The 17,300-nt window shown below is 38.0% G+C and overlaps 1 protein-coding gene across 4 annotated transcripts in view; it reads left to right on the top strand.

Moving 5' to 3' along the window:
* Window positions 1-17,300, top strand: part of pcdh15a (protocadherin-related 15a) — a 168,782-nt gene that overhangs the window by 70,564 nt on the left and 80,918 nt on the right. For all 4 annotated transcript variants that reach the window (XR_007140482.1, XM_027142250.2, XM_047812946.1 and 1 more), the window contains 6 exons: window positions 296-430; window positions 4,280-4,429; window positions 7,736-7,929; window positions 8,073-8,205; window positions 8,630-8,709; window positions 15,945-16,038. Coding sequence is in view for 3 of the 4 variants with exons in the window: in XM_027142250.2 (XP_026998051.1) it covers window positions 296-430; window positions 4,280-4,429; window positions 7,736-7,929; window positions 8,073-8,205; window positions 8,630-8,709; window positions 15,945-16,038 (786 nt within the window). In the remaining variant the exon portion in view is untranslated. The remainder of the gene's footprint in view (window positions 1-295; window positions 431-4,279; window positions 4,430-7,735; window positions 7,930-8,072; window positions 8,206-8,629; window positions 8,710-15,944; window positions 16,039-17,300) is intronic.

The following is a 17,300-nucleotide window of genomic DNA, read 5'->3' on the forward strand; positions in this document are numbered from 1 at the left end:
AGAATCAATTTGCAGACTAATGCAGATATTTAACCAGCAATGTAGCCATATTAGGTCATGCATATAACATGATTGTAGACAAGCTACACACTAAGTTATGTTTGGTACCAATGAATTATGGGATTTGTTTTGGGGATTTTTTTTACTTGGTTTTAATTGTAGAATTTCCCCCACGTGTGTATGATGTGTGCCTTTATGCATGCGCTTGGGTGTGTGAGATTTGCAGCAGAGTAAATGAAAAAGTTGGTTTGCAGACTTCCTTTCATTCAGAGCTTTTTTTCCCCCTCATTTCAAGAGTAAAGACCCACAAGTGAAGATAACATTGAGTGACTACAACACCATCTTCTCCATCACCTCTACTGGAATCACACGTTATCTTCTACTGCTCAGACCTGTGGACAGAGAAATGCAGACCAACTACACCTTCAGGGTATGAACCATCCCACACAAACACACACACATAAACACGTGCACATACATACAAACACATGCACACACACACACACACACGCACACATACGTGAACATACACACAAACACAAACATGGGCACGTACACACACAAACACACACATGCAAACATCCACACGTGCACACAAACACACACATGCAAACATACACACGTGCACACAAACACACACATGCAAACATACACACACAAACACACGCATGCACACGTGCACATAAACACAAACACACAAACACATGCATGTGCACACACATACAAACACACACATACAAACATGCACACGTGCACACAAACACACACATGCAAACATACACACACAAACACACGCATGCACACGTGCACATAAACACAAACACACAAACACATGCATGTGCACACACATACAAACACACACATACAAACATGCACACGTGCACACAAACACACACATGCAAACATACACACAAACACACGCATGCACACGTGCACATAAACACAAACACACAAACACATGCATGTGCACACACATACAAACACACACATACAAACATGCACACGTGCACACAAACACACACATGCAAACATACACACAAACACACGCATGCACACGTGCACATAAACACACACATGCAAACATACACACACAAACACACGCATGCACACGTGCACATAAACATAAACACACAAACACATGCATGTGCACACACATACAAACACACACATACAAACATGCACACGTGCACACAAACACATTAAAAACATGCACATGGGCACACACACACACACACACATGTGCACATACACACAAACACACACACATGTGCATACACACAAACATACACTTGTGCACATACACACACAAACACACACAAACATGCACACGTGCACACAAACACACACGTCACACATACATGCACACACAAACACATACAAACATGCACACATGCACATACACACACAAACACACATGTGCACACACATACACACACACACACACACACACACATGAACATATACGCGCACACACACACACACACACGCATGCGCACACACACACACACACACACACACTGTTCTTCTATAGAGTATAATCCATAAAACTATAATCTCTAAACTTTTTAATGAGGATGAAAATCATGTGGCATTCAGTGATACTGTGATGGCAGTAACAGCTGTTTTTCGCAGTTAGGCTCTGTTTTATTAGGATTTGTTGCAGCTTTGAAAACATCAATATCTCAGCATTTAAGCCACAAATCAGCATGACATCCCATGGTTGAAGGAACAAAACGAACAATTTGAGAATAAATCAAATGGTAAGAATGAATGGTGCTTGTTTTGAAGGCTGGCTGCTTATGCTTGCCTCTCTGCTGATCTTATATGCTGAGCAGGGCTTTACTTTCAAGCTGCTCCGCTCTCCATGGTGTTCTCACTCTCCCAGAAATGATTAATCGGCCTTAAACGGCTAGTCAGATCAGAGGAGGTGCGACAGGGCTTGGATCTTTCTGTCTGGAAAAAAAAGAAGGGTAGTGGCTGTCCTTGTCATTATGAATGTGTTTGTTTGGAAGGCAGACTCTCACAGACACTTTTAATACTTGATGGTGGGGGATTGGATCCTAATCAGGCACGTTAATGCCTTTGATGGTCTTAATAATAGGCTGCTTATCAACACGGGACAGGTCTCGTGTTGGATGCGATTCCATTTATAAAAGAAAGATTTGCGCTTAAACGAAACAGCGTGAAATTAGCTGATTGTGTTTAGGAGGAAGACAAACAATTATGCCTAATTACGGTGGCCGGAGATGTTGCTATCATAATCAACCTCTTTTCCATTTAAATCCCCATGTTAAACCTACGTAATGCCGGAGTTAAATCTATTTTAGGTGAATTTGTTTTTCAGGTTGCTTTTCAGCTTATTTAAAGCCTTTCTTTATTTGTATTATCTATCTATGTACACTATGTTCTCTTGTAGCTCAGTGAGCTCAATCAGGGGGATTATTGCAAATATGTAGAAAAGAACAACTGTGAAACGTAAATCTAATGGCAGCATGTGGATATGATCCTGGGTGGTGTAACATTAAATATTCAGCTGTAATAAACACTCTCCAAGTGCAGCAGTGCACTCTGTAGTGTCTTGGTCTTTGCCAGTCCCATTAGTTTGCTGCTGTTGGACCAAATCTCCATCGGAGTATTTTAGCACAACAGACCACCCGCGATAACAACAGCAGTCATCACATAATCATCCTGTCATTGTCTTATTGGTTTGCAGTCGCATAATGTCTGAATAATGTCCCTGATTGTACTGATTAAATGAGAGTGACTATGATACTCATACTTTAGGAAATCTCCTGCAGGTTTAAATTCAGCAGCTTCAAAGCTAAAGTCAAGCCTTCAAAGCCTCAGAGCAGGCACAATATCTCAGATGCGCAGCGGCAGTCCATTGTGAAACAAGGCTGCTCCTTTCCTGCTCCTTTCAACCACATTAGTTCCTCAGCTCTACAGCTTTAACCTACATCAAAGAATCATGGAGTTAGCCGAAACCCTGGTCTAGCAGTTAAAAAAGGCTGCTCATTATGTTCTTAAAGAATGAACAGCATTTGCATAGATTCATTAATAGAATCCATAAAAAAATTCAATCCAGTTCAATTCAATGCATTCTATACTGTAGGGCACATTTATCACAGGGCAGTGCCTCCGCGGTTAGTGCTCTGTTTTACTGATGAGGAGGTCAAGGGTTCAAGCATAAGGATCACCAAGCTGCCACTGCTGGGCTGTTGATCAAGGTCCTTAACCCTCCATGTTTCAGCGTGCTGTGTCGTGGCTGACACTGTGTTCTGGCCCCAGGTCCTAGCAAGCTGGGATATGTGAAGTAAAATAACTTAACAGCTAACAGCTTCTTCTTCTTTTAAAATGGATGTGGAGCCATAGCAGTTTTTTATACCAGTCAGGATGAAAATCTAGAAACCTAACAACAAGCCAGAGATGACCGTAGCACAGAAGACGACTGACGCTCAAAAAAGAAACAATTTTTTCTTCTGGGCTACATATAGACTTTATAGCTGAATAAGGCAAACAGTACTACTGTATGTCTGTGTTGGAAAAGTGTTCTGTATGAGAAGATCAAGGTTAGAAAGTACTCCAGCAGTCACTCATAGCAATCTCGTGCTCCGGGTGCACTCAGCTGTTTAGGCGCTGTACACAACAGATATAGGCCGCCTGCTAGTTCAGAGCTGTCTAAGATTTTTTGTGCAGGCACATTTATGCATGTGAAGCTCTGCCTGTTCATGGTTCAGACAGAAACGCTCAGGTTTCATGTTCTGAATCATGAATCATCGATGTGAATCATACTTTTAGAGGCAGTGCTGGCACATATAGCCATTATCTCATCTCAGCTGAACTGCATTTGGTTGGGCTGAAATGTAATAAGAAGGTAGGATGGAATATTGTGATCGAATTTACGCTTGCTGTAGCTAAATCTATTTTTGGTAATGTATTTCCAAACACAGCATGTGATCATGTAACAGTGTTTTTTTTTCCAGTGATTACGCCATTTTTTATTGTTACATTTACAGTTGTCATACTGTAACCAGTAAAACATCATGTTTAAATTGACAACCTGCTGGTTTTTATAGCTCTGCTCAACTGATTGCCGGTTATCAGTCATAGTCCAAAAAGTGTGATTGGATATTTTATATTCATATTATCTATAGAATCTTTGCTTTACAGTGCTGTACATGAGTCATAGATAGATAGATAGCGTCATATTTATATTCAGGAATCTGTTCACAGCTTTCAAAGTAGTTACCGTCTGGAACATTTCCTGCTGCTCCTACAGATGGTGGCCTCTGATGGCGTACAGCAGAGCGTGCCTGTAACGGTGAACATCCTGGTTATTGATGCTAACGACAACACGCCCACCTTCTCTCAGGTCTCCTACAATATCGAGGTGTTCACTAATATGCAGCCTGGAGAAACCGTATTACAGGTGAGCAGTACCTTTAAATACAAACTCTTCTTTAAACCTTCTAAAATGTTTAAACTACGCATTGAATATATTGTATTATGTACATCATGAAGTGACGAATCATTGATTATGGAAAAAATCATTTAATCTCAGGTTAAGACACTTTTATCTAATCAGAAACCTAATACCTTGTTCACAAATAGCTACCTGTCTGATGTTACTGGATGTTTCATCATTGCTATTGGAAATGATTTGGGAGCTGTTCCACTGAAAAGTGAAGTGCTGTTTCAGCCTCTTTCTTGACACAGCTGTTAACTTGCAGAGAGGGACGATTGTAAGCCGCAGGAACGAAGCCTCATCAGATTGATCAAAGACAGAGCTTTTTACTTTGTCTTTTGAAGTTCCCAATGTACCAATGTATGTAAAGTTATAAGCCACTGGTTATAGACAGACAAAATACAAACAATTTAAGTCGAAAGAATATGCATTGTAAATCTGGACAGGATATATATATATATATATATATAATGTGTGTGTGTGTGTGTGTGTATATATATATTGTCTGATCTGATTCTGATGTTTCACATCTGATATCATTATTTGTTCCTGCAGGAATGTGTAACATGGGAGGAAAAGTCTATACTTTCAATTCAATTAATTCAATTCAGTTCAAATTTATTTGTATGGCACTTTTAACAATTGACATTGTATCAAAGCAGCTTTACAGAACATAAACATAAAACAAAAGGCTTAAATAAAGAATAATATAATACAAGAAATTCAAGATTAATATTAGATATATGTAAATGTGTTTGTATTTACCCTGAATGAGCAAGTCTGAGTTGATTGGTAAAGGAAGAAACCTTGAGAGGAACCAGACTCAAGGGGAACCCATCCTCATTTAGGTGACACTGGGTGTGATTATAAATAGATAGTCTGACATATATTATTACAGTCGGTATACATATTAAACCATACAGATATTAAACCATACAGATCCTCAAGGAAGGAACCCGGGATTAGTGTGTGAAAGCTGGTTTTATTTCCCCCAGTATTTTGCAGAAACAAAATCATCTTGAGAACAATGGTGTTAGTCAGTAATGATAAAGTGATATGCTAAGCTCAAAGTGGGACTTGTCAGGTAATCATCAGAATGCCAGCAGGAAGTGTTGTTCTATTACTGTGTCTTTAATTAATCTGTAATGAATCGGCCTTCAGATATGTTTACAACTCCTGCGGACTCAACTCAGCCATGGAATAAGCGCTTCCAGAATTTCATTTTGTGTTATATCAGATGTCCTTTAATCTGAAAGACTTAACAGATCATTTAGATCTGATTGATGATTTATGTGATAAGATTATTTTCAACCCTTAAAAGTCTGTAATAGTGCTTGAGGTGCATATTGTTTCAATTTAAGAATTCTTCTTCATACTGTAGATACTTACTATAAATAGCGTCTTGTGGAGATCTGTAATGTTTTATTTAAAGCAGACAATTTTAAAGAAGCAAATACATCCATTTCTTTAATTCTTAGTTGTACCATAAACAGCAAGATTTCTTGCTTATTCAATCCAGTAAATAATTCAGTCTCATAGCATACCAGAATACCTTGTCTATAAACCACACTTCACTACAGATGGATATCGATGGCCTTTATGGTATTATTGTAGTCACTCTTATTCTTAAAACTAAATGTTAGTCAGTGTATCGTGTATGTTCACATTTTGAAAGAGGTTAGTGAAGCCATGAATAGGTAATTGGAGTTGTAACAGGATGTCTTAAAAGGGAAAGAGTTTGCCCTTTGTCTGTGTTATAGAAAAACATTAAGGTTCCAGAAAACCCTTTTTGTGAACAAATCAAAAGCACAGCAGCAGAGAGCCTCTTCACTTTGATGAAGTGGTGTGTATAGCAACCGAGCATAGATAATTATGTTTTGAATAAAACTTTAGCAGCAGTTTGGTCCTCAGGGAATGACAAAACAGGTAGCACTAGCTTTGTAAGACAGGCTGCAAAGTCAGCCTTGATTTTATTACATGTCGTCAGTATGCTTAAGTTGTAAACAAGCTGGATGCTGTTTTCTTTAGATCTACAGTTAGCATCAGATTCTCAATGAGGCATCCATACCAAAGCCTTGCTTTAACACAGCGTTTTCTGTGACACCTTTCTTATACTCATAGGGCAGACTATCGGGTAATTTATAAGATACTTCCCATCAAAGGTTTATGGACATTTTTGCCTTTTCTAACATTTACAACTACTGGTTGATTTTTTAAACAGCTGTCAAAGCTTCTGGAAAGTCCTATACAAGAAGCACAGAAGAGCAGGTCCAGGGAAAGCCTTTAATAACTAAATGCTCCTATAACGAAAGTGTGCATTTATACAGTATATGTTTTTTATTAAACATTTGTAGGTATGAGGGGAGTTCTGTTACAGCATTTAAATGCTCAGTGGTAAATTCATAATGGACGCTTAGTTTATAGCCAAAAGAGTAATTGCCTCTTTTTTCCAGGTAAACCTGTTAAAGTTTAAGTGCACTTAATATTACAGGGTGTCAGTAGGTGACCTAAACTGTCTGTTGCAATTTTTTCATTAATGGAAAGTGACTGGTGATGATCTTGTTATTTGGGTGGCTGTGATATGATCAGGGCTTCTAGAGAAGCTGTACATTTAAGGATTTTAAGCACTTTTAATGGCCCCTTTATTAAATCTCATATGAGTACAGTTAGACACTAAGGTAAACTGTTTTATGGAAAATTGTCCTCTCCTCTTCACCGGTGTCCATTCCTGACTGCAGTCAATTTCTGACATTGTTTGGCTGGATATTTTTGGTGGACTGTTCTGCACACAGCAGTGGCACTGACGCAATATTGACTTTGACAATCTCAGCGTCACTGCTGTGCCAGATACACACATACCAATGAAACACACATTTCAGTGTCACTTTCTATTGATGGACAGTCGTCAGGGGGTAGATAGATTGGGCAACAAATGGGCTATGGAAAAACAAAACTACTATGGAAGCTGTACCTTACCATTTGGACACAATGTCTTCTTCATGCAATGTCCGTTAAATAGCTTAAAACCGTTTCTGTCTTTGATTCAAACAGAACTTACTAGAAAGGCCTTTTTTTGGATTTTATGAAGGCAGGCAAAACAAAAAAAGGCAATATGTCTGCCCACATGCTGATGAACACTGATGATTTTTAAGCATTGCCATGATGGTAACGAAACCTTATGACTTGCTATGTCTTATATGAATAGACTTTTGATATATTTAAACTGAATTAATAGATATTTCTATTTTATTTCTGTTTTCTTTTAATTAGTTAACTGCTCAGGATGCTGACGAGGGGCTGAACGGTTTGGTGACCTATACCATCTTGGCAGGAGACCAGGGTCACTTTGTCATCAGTAGCCGTACAGGTCGAATCACCATAGCACCAGGAGTGAGTCTGACCGTGGGTCGCTCCTACGCCCTGACCGTCAGAGCAGCTGATAATGCACCTGAGGCAGAGAGGAGGTCAGATGTTCTGTTTCATCCAGCCTAGTATGCTGTTGCCTATTTAAATAGTACTTGTATTATACTAATCCTCATGCAATTGTATTGAATTGATGTTATTTAGTTTTCCTTTTGAAGAAATGATTTTATGCAATTTTTTTTAGGAGTTCCATAACTACAGTTTATATCGAGGTTCTACCGCCTAATAACCAGAGTCCTCCACGATTTCCACTGACAACTTACAACCTAGAGATCAGTGAGGCCATGAGGATTGGAGCCATCCTGCTCAATCTGCAGGTCAGACAGCAAGACTCACTATAAACCTCAGAGATGGTGTAAAGGGAATATGCCTTCCCATGCTTACTGTACTAAAAAATTTCCTCAATACCGTTCTTTATTACTTTTTCCTCCTATTTATTTTCTCCCAGTAATACCACTTCCTCAGTGTTGTCATTTAACAGTACTGTCCCTTTTGACCAAACTGTACAGTAGATATGTTTGTACAGTGGCAAAAAAACCCATTACTGAATAAAAGGGGCAGAGAAAACTAGACACTTTTCGACATGGAGCCCCCCCTGGGAGAATGAAAGGTGTGAAGGCTTATGGATCGTATTAACTCGTATTTGAAGAGAAAGGCAGTGTGGGGGTTGATATTAACTTGCTTAATGAATTAAAATGGATACCATCCATGTTCCCTGACTCTATTTCTGTGTGTCTGTAGGCGATAGACCGTGAGCTAGATCCAATTACGTATCGTATTCTGAGTGGTGATCCACAGCAGATGTTCAACCTTTCTCAAACGTAAGTGTCCAGGTAATACACTATATATCATTTCAAAGATGCACTGTATTTCCATCGTCTACTGTCATTTCCATTCTCTTACATCCAATACACCGCACACTGTCTTAAAGAAAATGCATGAATTGCCTTGTTGGGAACATATATTAGTGAATTTAATTTTACCCTCATTAATGAGCCTGTGCCAGACCAAAATATCTGCATATGTGCTGAAGTAAGTACTGTGTATATTTTCTGCTCGATTAAATTTTTGTAGAACGAGGAAAATGCAGAACTTGTCTCTAGCTTGTTGTCTAATTACTTTAACAAGTGCTTCCTGTGACACTGCTCCTGTTACAAATCTCCAAGTTCTTTTCAGGTGCCAACAATTTGCATTTTCACACAAAAAATTGACCCGGCTGCCAGCGATTGAACTAATGGGGTGTGTGTTTTTCCGAGAGGCTTTACAAATAATTTTCAGCAGCTTTGCTACGAATCCGTCTGAGCAACACTAGACGGTTCCCCCTAGAGATGACAACAGTGTCTTTAGTGTCTCAGCATGAGAGTCGTGTAGCTTGTGTAACACTTTGTTTGCCAAGTGACTTGAAGTGTTTGTGATGCTCTTAGCAGTGAATGCCACTTGAGGTTCAACTGCTTATGTCAAAAGATTAAGAAGGGCAAAATGAATTATGACCCTCGTCTTTGCCATTGCATAGCAGTTATATGTCCTACAGGGGAGTGTTGGATAGAACAGCATCAAAACCAGACTAAAGCAAATTGGATTTTAAATCTTCAGCTCTAAATGAAGTTTGAAGATTTGAATAGCAAGCAGTTAGGAGTGTCTTCCCTTCTTAAAAACTACTCGAAATGCAACGGTCAGATGAGTCCAAAATTTAAATGTCTGAAAATGTACAAACATACATAAAAAAAGAAGGTATACAATGACATGTACTAATACTCGCTGTAATGTTTGGCAGTGGATCATTGATGCATTGGTTGCTTTATAGCATCATGATGACAACAACACACTATTCCATATACTGTAAGGATCTTATAGTCCTTAATAGGACTTACAACAAGATAATGATGCCAAACACATTTAAATGAAGACAGAAAAGTGTTAGCCATCTACAGTAAGCAGATTCTGAGATACTGTCCATATATGTATCAACAAAGAAATATAAAAGATATTGAAATGTTCTGTATGAAGAAGTGCTCCAAGTGTTTCCAGACTTGTTAGGCATCACAAGAAGAGGGTAAGCATTTTACCAAGAATTAATTTTATGGCGATATTTTTTTAATTCAATGTATTGCAGCTAGGGTTGCAAAATTCTGGGAATTTTTAAGGCTGGAAACTTTCCAGTTAACGGGAGTTAACGGGAATATATGGGAATTGACGGGAATATATGGAAATAAACTGGGAATTTAAAAAAAATGCAGAGTTGCCTTTAAAAAATGAACTTAAATGTGCTTAAATTGCGGCATAATTTTGTTTAAAACAACAAGATTTAATGCAATTTAAGTTGAATTTGTACCCTGCATTCCTCGGTCACTTACACACAGCACACTGCTAACTGGAGGGCCAAACCCCCCTGCAAGTACTTGCATTCTTCCATAACATGCACAGTAACACTTTATTTTAGGGTCATTTAACTAGTTGCTTATTATCCTGAATATTAATAGAATATTGACTATTTATTAGTACTTAAGCACATATTAATGCCTTATTCTGCATTACCTTATTCTACATTCTTAATTGTACCCAATACCTAAACTTAATAACTACCTTACTAATTAGAATAGATTACAGAAATCATAGGGAAATATATTTATTACAATTATTAAGTAGGTGTATCCTGCCTTGATGCCCACTGATGCCTGAGATGATGCCAATGAGGCACAGGCTCCCCGTGACCCGAGAATAGTTCGGATTATCGGTAGAAAATGAATGAATGAATTATTAAGTTTATTATGTTTATTACCAGCATAATAATGCATTTTGTTACTCAATGAACGAATCAATTAAAGTTCTACTTACAATTAAATCAGTCAAGACGTCATTTTTAAAATTCGTATTACCTTGCATGCAAGGTATGTTGAGTCTTAAGATATCGGATTGATATATAAAATACATTTTATATATTCATTAGAGTTTACATTTTTGACAAATGTCAATAATTCTAGAGGGGACTGTTTGCTTTACAGAATTCATGAAAGTTGGTCTGGCTGTTTTTTTATCCCTGAAGGGGTAATGTTGGAAATGCTTCCCTTAGTACTTTTCCTCTGTTGCCGTGGCTTCCATATTAGCCTAGCTCTGCCCTAACAGTCATGGTGAAGTTATGCATGATGCCCTGCTGCTTGTCTCAGCTGAATTCTCCTTCTCGCTAGCCATACAGCCCTCAGGGAACAAAAGCTAGAGAGAAAGAAAGTGACGAACGCATTCTAAATAGAGCTCTGGAGTAGTGCCAGTAAAGCCTGAAAATGAAGGGCATGGGAGATTCACTTTGTAGCCTGGGCTGAACTCTGTGTGCAACCTGGCAATGTCAGCTTCACCAACAGTCTCCGCACCTCTGTCTCATTACATCTACAGAGCCGTGCTCATCTCTCAGCTCTCCACACTCGACTTTATTCACAGCCCAACGCCGTAGACGTGCAAGCGGGACACTTCAGACGAGCAGTGGGAAGATGAAAAGAAGGAGAAAGATAGAGAGTGAGAGCAAAACACAGGAAGGAGGCATATTTATAAGAAAACTAGATTAAATATTAACCTAAAGAGTTCTGTCAGGTTTTGAGGATACACATAGAAATGTAAGCATGTTATGCTGGCTATAATGACAGAATGCTGCAGCAAAACAACTCAGCCAGTAATGTGAGACTTTAGGCTTTGCACCGTTTTTCCATTCATTCTGTCTTTCCTGTTCTTTCTTTTCTGTGTTCTCACTGAGCAAAAATGTCATTCACATGAGATGCATCAGAAGACAGACTATATGAGGAAAAGGTATTTCTATTATCTGAAAACACATTCCTAGGATTTTCCACACTAGTTGAGAAAAGCAGATAGGACCAGACTGAAAAAAAAAACTTGAAATGTTAAATACATTTGTCTTGGTCAGTCCAGCAACATTTCAATCACTGTTTTTATTTTACAGTGCGATTTCATGAGCCAGCAAGGACAGCTTTAATCTGTCATATCGAGGTCGTATGAGAAAATCTGTTTCTAGGGGTAATAAACTGAGAGTGCCAAGCATACAGAAACATGCATACACACACACACACACACACACACACACACACACACACACACACACACACACACACACACACACACACACACACACACACAGAGAGAGAGAACAGCATAGCAGTTATCTCCACCATCAGATCCTTGCTATATCTGATGTCTATGACAGCAGTGACAACAAGATCCAGTCGGCCTTACTAGCCACAGAATCTCTCACAAAATCTCTCTCTCTCTCTCTCTCTCTCTCTCTCTCTCTCTCTCTCTCTCTCTCTCTCTCTCTCTCTCTCTCTCTCTCTCTCTCTCATACACACACACAGACACACACATACACTAGACATATGAATACATATACACATACATAGGTTAAAACTGATGATGGGATGCTGCCAGGTTACTGTGAGCACATTTGTGCAAACTGAACACGTTTAGAATAGACGGGGCCTCCCCATCCCTGCTCCACACTGCATTAATATACATGAAGACATTACAAAGGCTTATGATATTGCTGTTTTGTATGGAGATGGAGGTGAGGGGCTCCAGGGCTTTAGGCCAGCTGTAGCATGCAGGAAGCAGCAGCATGCTTTAACCGCCTACATCTGCCCTTTTTAGGCAGTTAACCAAGGCTTTATATGAGAGGATTGTTCCATGGTGCAGTGCTGATATTGCCTGGTCAGTAAATCACTCTATAAAGCACTTTTCATGGGCATCTTGAGAGCTGTTGATGTGTCCTACAGAGGCTTTTATCAATGATGGTGTTTTCATACCCCTGAGTTGGCTCTTTTTAATTAGAAGCCTAAAGTAGTAATGTATAATGAGACCATTTAGCAATTGTGTCTGTGGGTGTGCAGGCAGCTCCAGAATTATTGCAAAAAATAAATAAATAAATAAATAAAAAATGTGTTAGTAGTTAAATTCAAAATAAAAATGAGAAAACTTTTAATTTAAGTAGAATTATATATAACATGATGATGGTCAGCATTATATTTTTCCCATTTTTTATTTGAAAATTATATTAATTTATTTATTTTGTTAACGCCAATTTTTTTAAATATTATTTTTACAAAATCGTGTGTCTCACAGGTATTGTTACTTTAAAAAGTAGCAATTAGTACTTTTTAGCTTTTAAGAACCTTTTTTTTTAACATATCAGGCCTGAGTTTTCAACGAGTGTGTGTGCGTGTATATACATGTGTGTGTGTGCACATGTGTTTGTGTGTGAAAAACAGCCAAGCAGTCACTATTTTTATGTATTGCTTGAAGAGATAAGAGAATACAGAGCAAACAGAGCAAATCTGAGATCACACCACAGTCTCTCACAATCTCTCCAGATTTTCCAGGGTCCTCTCTGTGGACTCTTCTCTGTTTCTTTCCCTACAGGGTTTAAATCAGGGGATTGGGATAGCCAGACCAAAAGCTTGATTCTTGACCACTGAACCATGAACGGGTTGTTGCTTCTTGGCAGAGACAGCCAGTATTTAATGTCTCCTGGTACACGGAGTCCATGATGCCAGTTAAAAGTGGGGATTCAGTTGTTTTCTCTATTCTTTGATGCCATCTTGAATGTTTTGTAGCCAAAAAGGTCTATATTTCTTTTATGTGAAAATAACCTGATAACCAGATCTAGTAGCATCTGTAGGGCATTACATTTGTGGTAAGATAAAAGAAAAGGCTTTCACTGGGTGCACCTTTCATGGAAGGAGCATCAGATTGCAGATTTGGAGACTGTGGTGAATGCAACATTTTTGTGTGTGTGTGTGTGTGTGTGTGTGTGTGTGTGTGTGTGTGTGTGTGTGTGTGTGTGTGTGTGTGTGTGTGTGTGTGTGTGTGTGTGTAAATATCCATCCATCAGCCTTTTTTGCTTCTCTGACCATCCTGATCATTCATTACAGAACAGCTTTTTATACAGCAGCTCAAAAGGAACACACTCATGCTAGCTACAGTATTTAATGGTGGTTTAATAACTAAAGTTACACAATCTCACATACAACATACATAATATTACAATACCAAGATTGTTAGCCTGAAGTTTCAGAGCCAAAGCTTATGCTAAATTTGGGACAGAAGTTGACAGAGTTGATTCCGCTTGTCATTTCATCCCATGGAGCCTGTATAGCTGTATATTGTCAAGTCCAGTTTAGAAATAATGATATAATAGTATAATAGAATAATAATGAATAAAGAAGAAATAATGTAAAATCAAAGCAGATTTAGAAAAGTTTTGGCATTTATGATTTTCAATGTAATTATGTTGCTAAAAAACAATCTCCTGTTAAATACTGAGCACACTACAAAACTCCATAAAAGTAAAAGCTCCTAATGAGCTATAAGCACAGAAATAGAATAAAATTAAATAGAGGAAATTGACATTTCTCAAAGTTATTAAAGGTATTTTGTTTCATGTCTCTGACAATGAAAAAATTTTTTTTAGCATCACAGCAAATTACAGAAAATGGTTTTATATGAAGAAGATATTAACAGGTGGTGAAAATGCTGCCTTTTAATTGTTTGTAGTTTCACAGCAAAGTGTTTTAGTGTCTGTTAACTTAAAGTCTTTCATTCTTCCTGATGCTGTCTTGGAAAAAAGGGAATAAATGAATATGTTATAAGGAAATCTGTTGTGTTCTGGAAGAATGTTAATGATGGCACACAACATGCTCATTTTAGGATGAGACATATTATAGACTGGTCACTTATCCCTCTCTGAGTCATACTAATTCAAAACACTAATGAAACCTGGAAAAGCACAAAAAGTGGCACATGATCATTTTGTTGGTCAAATTAGTGCTGGCTCTGAAATGTTGCACAGCATTAAACGTAGATGCTATAACAAATGGAACTGACTTATGAGCCAGCTTTCATCCTCTGAACAAAAATCATACCAGCCTCTAGATATCTGTTCCCTCCTAAGTGAAAGCTTGCTGCAGTTTAATGCCAGATCAGCCTTGGCAGTGTTCTGGCGTACAGCTACCATATACACAGACCGGCCTGGGCTCTTTTTATACAGCACTATCCTTTTGTCTTCATTCGGTCTTATTTGTCTCAAATTATAGATTTATTTTGCCTTGTTTGCTTTCAGGGCATTTTTATTGTCTATGTTGACAATTCTAATGCTTCTACCATTTTTTTGTTCCTACAAACTCTTGCATTTGTTTTTATCCTATGTGATATAAATGAGGCCCAGTGCCGAGTGAATCTGGAGCTCATACAGAGACTAAACTAACTTGACCATCAAAGTTTTGACTTTAACATTTTTTATAATGTCATTGCAAACTTTTGGCTAGAGATCAGATGTTGGACTATTCAATGCTCCGGATGATTCACATGCTTTGAAATAATAATGTATAAATAAATTAGTTTCCTGCTTGAAAATACAACTTGGTCTGAAAGGCAGGTCAGGATGCTCAAGTAGACGAAAAGAATTTGAGTTGCTCCCACAAACGTAACATCTTAGACAAGTCGTCTCAATAGAATAAATAAAAGATAATATACGAAAAAAAATAAATATATATAAAAAAAACATCTCTGTAAGCCACCAGTTTGACCAGCAATGTTAAGAGGGCTAGTCAAGAAAAAAAACTATTGAGTATTTTAGGAAAGCTACTCTAAAATAATAAATATTAAATTATAAAAAAAAATTTGCTTGTAATAATTGATAGCTGAGGTTGCAGACGTGTGTTTCACAATTTAGGAGTACTAATGATTCTTGGAAAAGGCCTTAGTGTAGAACTCTGAATGTGATGTTTGCAGTGTGTGTTATGGGATGTGGGATGTGGTAGATGTGGTAACCTAGTGGTTAAGGTTAATGTGTCGGGCTACCAATCGGAAGGTTGTGAGTTCGATTCCTGCATCCAGCAAGCTGCCACTGCTGGGCCACTAAGCAAGGCCCTTAACCCTCAATTGCTTAGTTGTATAAAAATGTAAGTTGCTCTGGATAAGGGCGTCTGCTAAATGCTGTAAATGTAAATGTTATAGATGTGCTGTGGTGTAACTTTGGGTGCTTTTCTGTCTTTCTGTTCAGTATAGGTCTACTGATCTTAGCAAAGGCATTGGACAGAGAGACCGTTGACCAATACCTGCTCCTTGTGACGGCCTCCGATGGACAACCCGGAGGGGTAAATCTCCAGCCGTCTTATCATTTAATACCCTTGCTCTGATGAATGTGGAGATATTTACTGATAGCATCACACACCTAGGAAACAGAGTGCATACCTTGCAATGAGGAACTGAAATTTGATTGCTCTAAAGGTCTGTAAAACAAACATAGATAATTGAACACAGGTGAATGTAATTAGTAGAATGGGACCTGAGGAAGCAGGAGATTTCTTATGGTCGCTGGAAGTTGGAGTCTATGGCGGCCATATTTGTAGGGCGTGGTGAAACTTAAATATACTGACCTGAATATTCTTTTGTTTCAAAGTCAGAGTCTGGATACTAAAGGCAATTTCACTTCAGAAGGCATTATGAAGTTTCTTTTAGACCGACAAAACATGCCTGTATAAAATGGGCTTCTATTTTTAAGTCGTGCTTATATCTACATCAGCTGACACACGTGTACAGTACATACATTCACACACATCCACTCTGGATTGAGCTTTCACACTTGCACCATCCCAGAAAAATCCTTTATAATAATTCATCTATTACCTAACCATTTCATTACATAAATCAGTGGATTTACAATGTATCAGTGTCATTATCATATCATATCATATCATATCATATCATATCATATCATATCATATCATATCATATCATATCATATCATATCAAATCATAATCATTATCATATCATATCATACCATATCATATCAACAATGTTCTCAATCCCGTCTCACTTCACACAAGGTCAGTTTCTCTCCCAAACTCACGTCTCTCTAATCATCTCTCTAGAGTAATCTTCATCTGATGCTTTATGTGTAGACCTGCTTTAAAAAAGAACACAAAATCATCTATAGATCAAATGCTACTACTTACAATGACATAAATGACAAAATTTATGATTTGTGATTTTATTTAGAAATTTTTCTTTTTTTCAAGTTTAACAAATTCAAAGTTGTTTTTTTTTTTTTTGCTTAATATGTTGATAGGAAGCAAATACTTCAAAATGTTTATGTACTGTTTTATTTATAGGGCTAGACTGTATTATATTTAATACATATTGAAAGTAGTTAGAAGTCAGATGCGATGGGTGTGTGTGGGGGCACAGGATATGGGGTTAGGGTTTGACTCTGCCTCCTCCTTGTGTGCACAGGGTGTGCATTTTCACCCCTTGGTTCAGAGGTGTCCTCTGGGTTCTCTGATTTTCTCCCCGATTAAAAGACACACGTCCTAGGCTCATTATCATCTTTAATTGTCCATGGTGTATGTGTGATTG

This window comes from Tachysurus fulvidraco, chromosome 4, assembly GCF_022655615.1.
Source record: "Tachysurus fulvidraco isolate hzauxx_2018 chromosome 4, HZAU_PFXX_2.0, whole genome shotgun sequence".
Lineage (NCBI taxonomy): Eukaryota > Metazoa > Chordata > Actinopteri > Siluriformes > Bagridae > Tachysurus > Tachysurus fulvidraco.